Source organism: Petaurus breviceps, unplaced genomic scaffold, assembly GCF_028583685.1.
Source record: "Petaurus breviceps papuanus isolate PSGF00001 unplaced genomic scaffold, PetGlider_PUasm1.0 419, whole genome shotgun sequence".
NCBI classification, from domain to species: Eukaryota; Metazoa; Chordata; class Mammalia; order Diprotodontia; family Petauridae; genus Petaurus; species Petaurus breviceps.
The window spans coordinates 6,455,924-6,468,082 of NW_027186324.1; the positions used below are offsets into that span (position 1 = coordinate 6,455,924).

Genomic DNA, 12,159 nt, shown 5'->3' on the forward strand with positions numbered 1-12,159 from the left:
AGAAAGAAAGAAAGAAAGAAAGAAAGAGAAAGAAAGAGTAAGGATTTTCAGGAAGTTGCTTACCTCCCCTAGGGTGAGTTTGTTCACATATGAAATAAGGAGGTAGAAATGGATGCTTTCTAAGGTTCTCCCAACTCTAACATTTTATGATCTAGGAAACCTCAAGGGAGGAAATAATTATCTAAAAGGTCTCCTGATCTGAAAGATTATGGGGTAGTGAGGGGATGAAGGACTGAGCCCAAATTTAGGAAAACCTGGGTTTACCTCTGAGTAAGTCACTTAATCCAAGAGTCATTTTCCTCATCTGTAAAATGAGAACCATGGGATCAATCATTGATGTAAATTTAGAAGGAACCTCTGAGGGCATCTAGTCTAAGACCCTCATTTTACAGAGGAACAAAGTCCTAGGGAAGTTAAGTGACTTACCCATGATTACATAGGCAGTTAGCACCTGCACCTACTTCACAGGGTTACTGGAAGGAGCAAATGGAATAATATAGGGTGTCCCCAAAACCTTAGGGCTGTTTTAAGACAATGACTTAAAACAGCACTAAGATTTTTGGGACACCTTGTATATTGTTGAGCAGTTTAGATACTTTAAAGTGACATATAAATGCTATGTAGTATCATCAGTAATAGTAGCATATAGCCTATTGTGTATACTTTTGAAGCACCTTGTATATGTAAAACACTTTGCTAAACTTAAAAGTGCTAAATAGTAGCAGCAGCAGTAATTATATATGTATATATATAAATATGCGCACACACACACATATATGCATCTATACATATTGTTGCTCAATCATATCCAACTCTTTGTGAAACCATATGGGGTTTTCTAGGCAAAGTTACTAAAATGGTTTGTCATTTGATTCTCTAATGGATTAAGGCAAACAGAGGCTAAGCGAGTTGCCCAGGGTCACGCAATTAGTATCTGAGACTGGATTTGAACTCAGTTCTTCCTGATTTCTTACTTTAATGTCTTTTTTATTTAATTTTTTTTTTGCCTTTTTGGAGGGCAATTGGGGTTAAGTAACTTGCCCAAGGTTACAAGGCTAGTTGTGTGTGTGTGTGTGTGTGTGTGTGTGTGTGTGTGTGTGTTAGTTAAGTGTCTGAGGCCAGATCCGAACTCAGGTCCTCCTGACTCCAGGGCTGGCGCTTTACTCACTGTGCCACCTAGCCGCCCCACTTTAATGTCTTTTAAAAAGTTTATTTCAGTCACTAGGGACTTATTACCAGAAAATAAAAGCTGCTATTCTCCTTTTCAAAAAAAAAAAGTGGGGAAGCTAGGTGGAATAGTACATAAAGCACCAGCCCTGGAATTGTGAACTCCTGAGTTCAATTCCAGCCCTGGATTCTTACTAACTGTGTGACCCTGGGCAAGTCACTTAACCCTGATTACATAAAAAACACAAACAAACCCAGTAGTACCTGAGCTACATAGCTGCTTCCAAGGGTCAATGCAGTTTAGTAAATGTCTTGGGCCAGATTTGAACTCAGGAAGATAGGTCTTTCTGATTCCAGGCCTGTCATTCTATGCACTAGGGTGCCACTATACATATACACATAGATATGTGTTTTACTTGCCAGGAACACCTGGAAGGTCAATGGATATTAGCTGTTAACTTAATAGATTCTTCTTTAAAATAGTTATGAGTGGCTTCCCATCCCTTCCCTTCCCCATCTCATACTTTTTAAAATTTTCACATAGAAGTCATGCTATAGTATTTGACATATTAATTATAATTTCATTATTAATATAATCAATAATTCCTTTTACTTGTTTTAATACTTCAGAGATCCGTGGTTTCATTCGGGTGCTCCATCACTGATGGAGTGCATAGTTCACCACGTTGTCAGGTCAATGAGTATTTATTAAGCGTCTATGGACATCGATGTACTATGAACATCATGCTAAGCCCTAAGGATACAAAGAGAGGAAAAACAAACTAAAGGAAAAACAGACCCTGCTCTCCAGGAGTTCACAGTTTAATATGGAAGATAACCTGCAACAGCCACACAGAAACAAGATAGATGTATAGACATAGACACAATAAATGCAAGTACGCTCAGAGAGAAGACATTAGCAGTAAGGGTGACTAGAAAAGGCATCTTGTTGAAGATGAGATGCTACATTTGAAGGAAGACAGAGAAGCAGGAGACAGATGAGGAGAGAGGGAATTCCAGGCACACTTTTAGTTGAGTCTCATGAGATTTTCAGACCAAAGCAATTTGTCTGCTGGGGGACAGATTTTTAGGGATGATCTTCATACATGGCTCCATACACCACAAATGACCAGAAATTGAACTTCCTGGGATAGGCTTCAAGAACCCCGAATAGGTACTTTGTCACAATGAGGCATCAAAACAACTCTTCGGTGGAGGAGAAATTCATTTTAATATGCAAAATAACCTACATTAGTGTTTTTATTCCTGAATAAAACCTGTAAAATTAAATCCATTCTTTGCTGTTTAAATTCTTCATTTAAAAATTATATTGAATGAGTCATAATGGTAAATAAGAATGCTTTTAGAATAGCATAATAGCTGCAAATTATAAATTAAATGGAATAATTTGCAGCTATTACATATTTATTTTAAACAATCAATTTAATTAGCTATAACTAAGCTAAGAGCCATAATCTGAAACATTATTGAATGAACACAGAGCATAATTTTTAGGCATAAGTGAAGAGCAATAGCTATATTTACACAATGCTTTAAGATTTACAGAATGTATACACATTATCTCATTTTATCCTTATAGCAACCCCAGGAGACAAGTATAACAGATATTAACCCCCTTTTACACTTGAGGAAACTAAGGCTCAGTGAGTTGACCTTGGTTAAAAAGCTAGTATTGGAGGGGTGGCTAGGTGGCACAGTGAGGAGAGCACCAGCCCTGGAGTAAGGAGAACCTGAGTTCAAATCTGACCTCAGATACTTACCGTGTTTCCCCGATAATAAGACCTATCCCAAAAATAAGCCCTCCCCTTACTGTGTAAGATTCCTCTAAAATAAGCCCTCCCCCGAAAATAAGCCCTATTGAGATTGCTACTGTAATGAAGGTGATCCCCTGCACTACACGCTACATTACGGTACCCTCTGTATGCACCCCCCCCCCGGTGAAACACATGCCGTGCTCCAAGCTGCATCCAATCAGAGCTGCAGCAGTGAGCGCGTCATCCTGTTCTTCCCCAGTGATTTGCTTATTGAATAAAGGTACATTTACCTGTTTATTAAAATTGCTGTCAATGTTCATTAAAATAAGCCCTCCCCTGAAAATAAGCCCTCTGGTGTTTTTCTGTCCAAAAAATAATAATAAGACAGTGTCTTATTATCGGGGAAACACAGGGTAACACTTTCTAGCCATGTGACCTTGGGCAAGTCACTTAACCCCAATTGCCCTCCAAACAAACAAACAAAAAAGCAAAAATTAAAATTAAAAAAAGCTAGTATTGGAGGTGAGATTAAAGTCAGTTCTGTCCTGAGTTCAGATCACAAAGAGCCTTAAAGGCCAGCCTTAGGAATTTGTATTTTATCCTCAGATAAATAGAAGTGACAGAGAATTTTTAATAGGGCAGTGCAATGTTCAGACCTGCACCTTAGGAAAAGTACTTTGGCAAGTATGTTATACATGGATTGGGCAGAGGAGAGACAAGATATGGGAAGAGCAATTAAGAGGTTCCTGCAATCGTCCAGGGAAAGTAGTGGTGAGAACCTAAAATTAATTGGAAGGAGTAGAGAAAAGAGAAAGGACATGACATGTGTGGGATTTTTTGTTTTTGTTTTTTAAAGCACAATTTAAAGGACTTGACAACTGGCTAGGAAGGGGAGGCATAGGGGAACGGAATAAAAAAGACCTGCAACAACACCCATACAAACACAGAAATACCTATGGTTGGAGAAGGGAAGAGTTTAAAGGGGAAAATGATTTCTGTTTTGTAAATGTTGAGTTTCAGGTGTGGATGAGACAAACCAAGAGCTGGTGGTATAGTATGCAAGTTCAGAAGAGTCGTTAGTCATAGATATAGATGAGAGAGAGAAAGAGACAGTGAGAGAGAGAGAGACAGAGAGAGAGACAGACAGAGATAGAGACAGAGACAGAGAGATTAGATAGACAGACAGATTAGATAGATAGATAGATAGATAGATAGATAGATAGATAGATAGATAGATAGATAGATAGATAGATAGATAGATAGATAGATAAGGAGTCATTAATAATAAAAGCCATTTTTAAGTACTTAACTATGTGCCATTCAGCTAAGTAGGCAACTAGGTGGGACAGTGATACTGCTGGACCTGAAGCCAAGAAGACTCATCTTCCTGAATTCAAATCTGGTGTCAGATACTTCCTAGCTGTGTGACCCTGGTCAAGTCACTTAACTCTCTTTGCCCCAGTTTTTTTTTTTTTTTGTAAAATGCTCTGAAGAAGGAAATGACAAGCCACTCCTGTATCCCTGCTAAGCAAACCCCAAATGGGGTAACAGAGAATAGGATACCATTGAAAACTACTGAACAATAATGTGTGCTATTTGCTGTGCAAGAGAGAGATACAAAAACAAAAATTAAACAGTTCATTCTCTCCACAAGCATATGTATATATGATATATGCTTGTAGTATGTGTGTATGTGTACATATATAATATAAGAACACACAAATTATATTCAAAACAAATGCAAGGTAATTTTTATATAGAGGGGAACACTCACAACTGGAGGGATCAGGAAAGGCTTCATGTAGAAGGTGATGCTTAAGCTGAGTGTTGAAAGAAAATAGGGATTCCAATAGACAGAAATGAGGAAGCAAAGGCACAGAGATGGGAAAGTGTTATGTTTGAGGTATGGCAAGCAGGCCAATTTGACTGGACCATAGAGTCCATGGAAGGGAACAATGTAAAATAAGACTGGAAATATAGATTGGAATAGGGGTCGGGAACCTGCAGCCTTGAGGCCACATATGGCCCTCTAGGTCCTCAAGTACAGCCCTTTGACTGAAACCAAACTTCACAGAACAAATCACCTTTATTTTTCAAATGCTTTATTAACTTCTGATTTACATCATTCATTTCCATCAAATTTTGAGTTACAAATTTTCTCCCCTTTTTTCCCCCACCCACTGCCCCAAAATAGCAGTCCCACAGGATGTCCCCTCATCCAATCTGTTCTCTCCCATATTTTCTACTGTACCCCTTTCGACTTTTCCGGTAGGGCATGGTGGATCTCTGTGCCACAGTGCCTGTATATCTTATTTCCCAACTACATGTAAAATAGTATTAATAATAGTGTGTATATATATATATATATATTTAAACATTTGCTTTTAAAACTTTGAATTAAAGATTCATTCCCTTCCTCCCTTGTCAACCACCCTTACTGGAAAGATAAGCAGTTCAGTATAGGTTGTACATGTGTAGCTAATGCAAAACAATAACATAGTAGATATATTATAAAAGACTGACTATATTTCCCTCCCTCCTATCCCACCAATCTACGTTGATCCTGTCCCTTTTCAAAAGTGGGTGCTTCCAACTTCCCTCCTCCCCCAGCCTGCCCTCCCTTCCATCAAGCCCCCTCTCATCCCCTTCCCCACTACTCTCCTGGAGGGTGAGATAACCTATTTACTGTGTATTTCATTCCCTCCTCAAGCCAAATTCAATGAGAATAAGGTTGATCCGTTCCCTTTTGCCTTCCTATTCTTCCCCTCCATTGTAACCATTTCCCCTTGCCTCTTCTATGTGAGATAGTTTACCCCAATCTGTCTTTCCCCATCTGCTCTCATTATATTCCTCTCTCATCTCTTAATTTCACCTTTTAAGTATCATCCTTTCCTGTTAAATTGGTCCTGTGCCCTCTATCTATGTATACCTGTAAACATATATACACACATCTACATATGTATTCATATGCCCATATACCCTCATATATAGACAATATATATATATATATATATTTCTATCCCCTTCAACTATTTTCATACTGACAAAAATTTCATAAATTACGATTATTGTTTTTCCATGTAGGAATGTTAATAGTTCAATTTTCATAAGTTACTTATGATCTCTTTTCCCTGTTTAGCTTCTCATGCTTCTTGTATCTGAATGTCAAATTTTCTATTCAACTCTGGTTTTTTCATCAAGAATGCTTGAAAGTCCTCTATTCCACTGAATGACCATATTTTTCCCTGAAACATGGTACTCAGTTTTGCTGGGTAGGTGACTCTTGGTTTTAATCCCAGCTCCTTGGACCTCCAGAATATCATATTCCAAGCCCTTTGATCCCTCAGTGTAGAAACTGCCAGATCCTGTGTTATCCTGATTGTGTTTCCACAATATTCAAATTGTTTCTTCCTGGCTGCTTGTAATATTCTCTCCTTAATCTGGGAATTCCAGAACCGGGCTATAATATTCCTAGGAGTTTTCTTTTTGGGATCTTTTTCAGGAGGTGATCGGTGGATTCTTTCAACCTCTATTTTGCCCTCTGGTTCTAAAACATCAGGGCAGTTTTCTTTGATAACTTCCTGGAGGATGATTTCTAGCTTCTTGCTTTGATCATGGCTTTCAGGTAGTCCAATAATTTTAAAATTATCTCTCCTGGATCTATTTTCCAGGTCAGTGGTTTTTCCCATGAGATATTTCACAATGCCTTCTATTCTTTCATTTGTTTGGATCTGTTTAACAGCATCTTGATTTCTCATAAAGTCATTAGCTTCCATTTGCTCCAATCTAATTCTGAAGCAATGATTCTCCTCATTGAGCTTTTGAGATTCTTTTTCCATCTGGCAAATTTGGCTTTTTAAGGCATTCTTCTCCTCATTGCCTTTTTGAGCCTCTTTTGCCATTTGAGTTAGTCTGTTTTTTAAGGTATGATTTTCCTCAGTCAGGCTGTTGACTCTCATTTTGTAATTTTCTTGCATCGTTCTCATTTCTCTTCCCAATTTTTCCTCCACTCCTCTTATCTGCTTCTTAAGGTCCTCTATGGCTTGTAAACAGCTCGTATTTTCCTTAGAAGCTTTTGGTGCAGGAGTTCTGACTTCACTGTCCCAGGCCAGGAGCTGGAACTTCCACATGGTGCTGGCTGGCTGTGTGGGCCTCTCAAAGGCTTCTCGCCCCAGGGGCAAAAGCCAAGCACTCCCACTTACTGGGTCCCAAAGTCCAGACTGCACTAACCTCTCACTTTGTCCTTCACATCTATGTGTTGATAAATTTGGAAACAGCCACAGCTGCTGCTGATCTGATGTCCCTCTGGCCTGGCTGGTCAGGCCCACCCTGGGGCTAAAGCCTTGGCATGGGGCTGGGCTCGGCTCCCAGAGCCCTGTGCTGGATTCCTGCTGGCCTGTCAGGCTGTCCTCAGTGGGAGGTTAGCTTCTCTGTGTCATTTTGTGGGTTCTAAAGCTCCACTGGGTTGTTAAGTCTAGACAATCAGCAAATGAATAAATCAAACTCCAGTTTATAGCATTTGCCTGATACCCAGGTGTGAATGTCCACACTTAAAAAAATAACAATTAACTCTCCTGTGCCTCTAAGAACTGGCTCTAGAACATTCTTGATCATCCTAGACCTAGGAGATGACTCCCCTTTTTGTTCTGTGCCAGATCTATGTGCCATTGATGAACCAGATGCTCATGTATATAATAATAATAATATATAAAATCTGGTGATTTTTCTTCACCAGAGGCTTTCCTGATGCAAATGGCAGGTCTAAGGCCTCTGAATGCCCACCACATAGGTTAGTTGTGGAGCTGAGTGACATAGAACCAGACAGATCTAGGTTTTCAATCCAAGTCAACTGAACTATAGTTCGATAGCTGGAGGACTAAAATGGCTATCTAATCCTTGTGTGTATCTGAGTATATGGCTGCCACTCAAAGGTGACTGATTGGATAAAATAACCATGAAGTTGTCCTTAATTCTCTTAATTCCATGTTAATACCCTGCCCCAATCACTATGACAAATTTATCTTCCATACTGAGAAAAGCCCACCTCCCTCCCAATTAAAAAAAAAAAAGTTGGTTAGGTTGAAGTTTGAAGAAAAATCTCCCCCTTAAAAAAAATTGTTCTCATAGAAGACAATTGAAAGACCTTAAACAATAATATCATATTACTCTATCATGTATCTTACCTAATATATTACTTCTCAAGGGTTTACAAGTAACTTCAATAAGAATTTATATCTGTCAAAATGATGACTCATCTTTTGTCCATCTTTCTTTGTCCTTCCAGGAAGAAGATGTTACTCGGGAGAGTCGTTTTAATTTCAGTGGTTATGGGATGGGTCATTGCCTCCAAGTTAAAGATGGAACAGCAGTCAAAGCCCCACCACCAAACCCACCCCCAGCACCCCCGAAGGATTCAGACTCCATCAAAAAGAAGTTTGTGGACCGGGCTAAAAGGATTGATACAATCTCCCGAGCTGCCTTCCCACTGGCCTTCCTCATATTCAACGTCTTTTACTGGATCACATACAAAATCATTCGGCATGAGGATGTCCATAAGAAATAGGTGAACCCTTTGGGCCTAGGGACACTGTTGCCCAAATGTTGTGCTTGTAAATAAATGGTGAAATTGTCTTTCTATCATTTTGACTGAGGGGTTGGGGGGAGGTAAAAAGGGTGAGGGGAGGATTTCATGACACTGAAAGAAGACAGAAAAGTTTCAGTCCATGAAGAAAATTGCACAAAATTAAGGTAATCACAGGAATATGTGACAAGGGTCCCCTTACAAATTCCTTAACATTGTTCTTCCAGATCTTGGGTCAATTAGATGTGCACATGGGGCCAAATTTTTTTTTAACTAATTCTGGTACTGAAATGTTCACTGAACTAAGACCTAAAATATTTTACATCTAATTATAGCGGCTACCCTACAGTGAGTTAAGAGGACCAAACTTTTTCAGGAAAATGCTGCCTTTGTATGTGAAAATAAGTCCACTGAGCTACATTCCATGAAAATATCAGTAGTTAGTGTTTCATCAAATCTTTTTGTGGCTCATAAATTTATACTTAAAAGGGGAAAGAAATGAACACTTCCAACAAAACCAGATCTCTACTTTGATTAGCCTTGTAGGTGTGCATTTTCACATCATCTTGCTTTCCTAGAATTGTAATTTTGGGGTTGAAATTGTGTATTATGTGATTAATTTGATAGTGTTCTCTCCTAGAAATCAATGAGACAACCCATGTTATTTTCTTTCCAAGATGGTGCACTGACTTTATTCTGGCTGTATTTACTTGCAACTTGAAGTGCCAACGTGTTCTTCCCTCCCCTCCACCACAATATTCATGGACCTCTTGATTCCTAAATGGTGTAGCTCAGATTAGCATTAACTTCTCCATCACTACTCTCATTGTAGCTGCAAACAATAGTGCAATAGGTTTACAGACCACTGATTTCTACCTTCATTAAAGTGGCTGTCATTTTAAATACCATTGACAAAGTTAAGTTTTAAAACTGTACTGTGATTTTCATAACTTGTAACCTTTTGGTACCAGAGCTATGTGGTTCAAATCCTGGCTATGTGTTTTAAGTAAGAAAAAAAAAGAGGTATTTTTGCTTATTCAGATAAAGACAATCTGTAAAAAAAAATTATAATAAAATGAAAATAAATTTTACAAGTGTGATAAAAGGGATTATTTTAAAAGAGATTTATTTGTTCAATTTCAATAAAGCTAAGTGTGCGACAGTACTTCTCCAAAATGTTTCATTTTTCATGGTGTCACTTTAACAGTGAGGATGACCTTGAATTTCTGGATCATCTTTTTTTTTTCAATAATATCAAAGTGGTTTTGCATTTAATTATCTTATTTTTCCTTCTAATACCCCATATAGGAAGAAGGAGCAACTATTATCCCAATGTTAGAGGTGGGAAAACTGAGGCTGAGAAAGTAATTGAATGTCTGCTAAATAATGATGTCACCTGCATTTTGTTTTTCATGTGCACATGTGTGATAACCCCTAGAATTTATTTCCCATCTTCTTGGGAAGGTCTTTCTTGTATGCATGCGCTGGGTCAACTCTAGAATTTCTTTTCTTTCATACTGAATAAGAGTAGGGGAAGTTTTGCTGAAAGCCAATGGACACAGGACAGGAAAAGGTTGGGAATCCCCAGTCTAGAACAATGGTTCTCAGACTGTGTTCTTCCAAATATTAAGCATTAATGAAGCCTGAGCCACCCCTAGAACAGCAGAAAATAAGATCTCTCAGGGCAGGGATAGTTTCATTTTGGTCTTTATTCCTAGGATTTAGCAGAGTCCCAGTCACGTGACATTCTTAATACATTCTTGGTCATTGATTGATTAGAAAGAATCAGTCTGATTGTCCTAAACCTGCATTTCAAAAGGTCCTGTGAGTGATTCTCAGAAGCATCTTGGGAGACAGGCAGCAGAAGAGAAAGGTCGATTTAATGATGATGATGATGGTGACGAACATTTACATAGCACTTACTATGTTCCAGGCACTCTGCTAAGCACTTAAAATTTTTATCTCATTTGATCTTCACAACAACCCTGGGAGGTAAGTGCTGTTATTATCCCTATTTTACAGACAAGAAAACTGAGGCAAACCAAAGTTAAGTGACTTGCCCAGGGTTACACATCTAGGAAGTGTCTCACACGGGATTTGAACTCATCTTCCTGACTGTAGATGGCATGCACCGTGCTGCCCAATTTTATAAGCAAGTTCTATAAAACCCTGAGGCTCAATCATTTACAAACAAGTGAATTGTTATTTCATTGGCATAGATATTTCCTCCAACAGCCCAGCTGTCCTAGGCCCTAGGAAACAAAAATCATGATTTTTTACAGTCAAAAGTTTCATCTTCTAGTAAGCAATCTTGCTATCTGAACCTAGGCTGGACTGTCTTGGGGCATTAAGACCTACAATCCATCACCAGGACTGTGCTTGTAGCCCTTTTGGCTTGACAGGACCTGCCAGACTTTGTACCTTAAAGGCAGAGTGTTTTGAGAACCCAGAATTATGTACATACCACAACACAATGAGCCATCACAATATTGGATTTTAGTGGAGACATATATATGTACATAAGAATTAAGCCTTTATTAAGCACCTACTATGTGCCAGGCATTTTGTTAGCATCTGGAGACACAAAGGAAAAAAAAATGAAACAATCATGAATTTTAAGATTTTATTTTCTATTGGAAGAGAGAAGGTATACATATGTATACATATATGTAGATAGATGCATGTAGACATATTTATTGCTTAGAAAAGTATGTGCAGAAGGTTACTAGTAGTTGGGGAAATCAGGAAAGGCTTTGTTTAAAAGATGAAGCCTGAGCTGAGTCTTGAAGGAAGTGAAGGACTCTGTGAGGCAGAAATGAGGAAAGAGTAGCAATCCAGGCATAGGGGAGGCCTCTGTCCATGAGGATTGGAATGTAGCTAGACTACAGAGTGCAGTAATGGGACTGACCTATGACGCAATTGGAAAGATGGGCTGTGGGAGGGCCTTTAAAACCAAAGAAGGAGTTGATATTTTATCTGAGAAGCTAATGGAAATCTACTGTGCAATGAATGGATGGTCAGATCTTCTAAAGAAAAATCATTTTGATTGCCTGGAGTAGGGAGAGATTTGAATCAAGAAGACAAATTAGGAAGAAACTGCAATAGTCTAAGCAAGAGGTAATCTACTCCATCCCCACCTGTTCCCCCCTACAGATGGAAGGGACCAACAAGGACCTTCCTCTCAGTAGAGTCTGGCCTTGACACAACAGTAAACTAGGGACCCCCAGGGTCTCAGAGGAGGAATAGCAGCTATCCTCAGGCAGCAGATGAGTCCTTTATCCAGACCCTAAAAAGGGAGGGAGCTCAGGAGGGCAACTGTGGGCTTAGAGTAGGGAGGGTAGTTCTGAACCCAAACCTGAATCAATAGGTCCCCTTGCTCCTCCATGTCCTGCTTTGGGTAAGATATGACCCCTAGGATTCTTGCACTTTGATCAGTATTTGCTTCAAAGGTCTTAATCCCTACCCACCCTCTCTTCTCCTCCAAAAACATTCACATACACACAAACCCTCAGGATCTGCTCACTTGACAGGTATTGACCAAGGGGAAGTTTGTCTTGGCCAGAGATGGTGTCCTAATCCTTCAAATTGCTGAGTGGGGTAGTGAGGTGAGGGCTGTCAGTGCAGCCCAGAAGGCCC

The 12,159-nt window shown here is 39.2% G+C and overlaps 1 protein-coding gene across 3 annotated transcripts in view; it reads left to right on the forward strand.

Moving 5' to 3' along the window:
* The window catches only part of GLRA2 (glycine receptor alpha 2), a 288,190-nt gene extending 278,518 nt beyond the window's left edge, over nucleotides 1-9,672 (forward strand). For all 3 annotated transcript variants that reach the window (XM_069100631.1, XM_069100633.1, XM_069100632.1), the window contains one exon: nucleotides 8,227-9,672. In XM_069100631.1, coding sequence (XP_068956732.1) covers nucleotides 8,227-8,505 — 279 coding nt within the window. In that variant the 3' untranslated portion in view covers nucleotides 8,506-9,672. The remainder of the gene's footprint in view (nucleotides 1-8,226) is intronic.
* The last annotated feature ends 2,487 nt before the right edge of the window (nucleotides 9,673-12,159 follow it).